Genomic DNA, 1,161 nt, shown 5'->3' on the forward strand with positions numbered 1-1,161 from the left:
ATAATCACTACTTTTAGTGTGTATCGAGCAGCATATCTCCACCAGACTCCATGTAAATAATCACTACTTTTAGCGTGTGTATAGCAGCATACAGAGATCCTATGTCAGACGGATGACTCACCAGCCGGAGGACGGGCTCGTCCGGTGCGGCCGCCACCGGGTCGCCGGCCGACTTTTGACCCTGACAGAGTGACATCATCACAGACAGACAGACAGACAGGAAGACGGCGGTGCGCACGCTCTCCATCCTCCAAAACCTTCAAAATAAAAGCACAGGTAAGTACTAATACAACACTGTTAAAGTACTCTGGCACTAGTTAAAGTACTGCGTTATATTCAACACGCACAAACACACACACACACACACACACAGAAACACAGACTTTTTTTTCTAGAAATGTGTGAAGATATAATTTTGGCGTTGATACTTTCGGAAAATTCCCTCATATCTATAAGGCCTATATGTATAAAAAAAGATATTCCAAATAATAATAATAACAATAGTAATTATAATAGGTTAAACTCACGATTAAACGCCGTAGTAATGTTTATATGTTTTATTCTTTCTCTCCAGCTCCACAGGCTTCTTCTTCTCCTTCTTCACTGTGGGGTCTCTTCTTCTTCTTCTTCTTCTCCTTGTGATCTCTTCTTCTTCTTCTTCTTCTCCGTGTGAATCTCTTCTTCTTCTTCTTCTCCGTGTGAATCTCTTCTTCTTCTTCTTCTTCTTCTCTGTGTGATCTCTTCTTCTTGTGTGCGTCTCGGTGCCGTCCTCCTGTATTTATCCTGTCTCCAGCATCAGATAACGCATGGAGCTGTCTCATTGGTTAATATCACACAGCTGGCCGTTGGCGTGGAAACACAGCACAGAGGTCAGAGGTCGGAACCCCCCCTCCCCCCTCCAGGAGGATCATCCCTTAAAGTCACGGACTAATTATGTAACACACCCTCACACACATACTGTACACGTACATACACACGCACACATATACTACATGTGTAATATACTGTATATATAATATACCACACATACACACATATATAACATATAATATGTTTGTATACTGCACATGTGTGTGTGTGTGTATGTGTTTGTGTCTCTGTGTGTGTGTGTGTGCCCGCCCTTTCCTCCGTCTGATGTGCATATCGCTCTGACTTTGATCG

At 43.0% G+C, this 1,161-nt stretch overlaps 1 protein-coding gene across 1 annotated transcript in view; it reads right to left on the reverse strand.

Annotated features, from left to right (window-relative positions):
• The window catches only part of cart4 (cocaine- and amphetamine-regulated transcript 4), a 1,919-nt gene extending 1,660 nt beyond the window's left edge, over positions 1–259 (reverse strand). The window contains exon 1 of the mRNA XM_034892819.1: positions 68–259. Coding sequence (XP_034748710.1) covers positions 68–247 — 180 coding nt within the window. The 5' untranslated portion in view covers positions 248–259. The remainder of the gene's footprint in view (positions 1–67) is intronic.
• Between the last annotated feature and the right edge of the window lie 902 nt (positions 260–1,161).

Source organism: Etheostoma cragini, chromosome 14 (genome assembly GCF_013103735.1).
Source record: "Etheostoma cragini isolate CJK2018 chromosome 14, CSU_Ecrag_1.0, whole genome shotgun sequence".
Lineage (NCBI taxonomy): Eukaryota > Metazoa > Chordata > Actinopteri > Perciformes > Percidae > Etheostoma > Etheostoma cragini.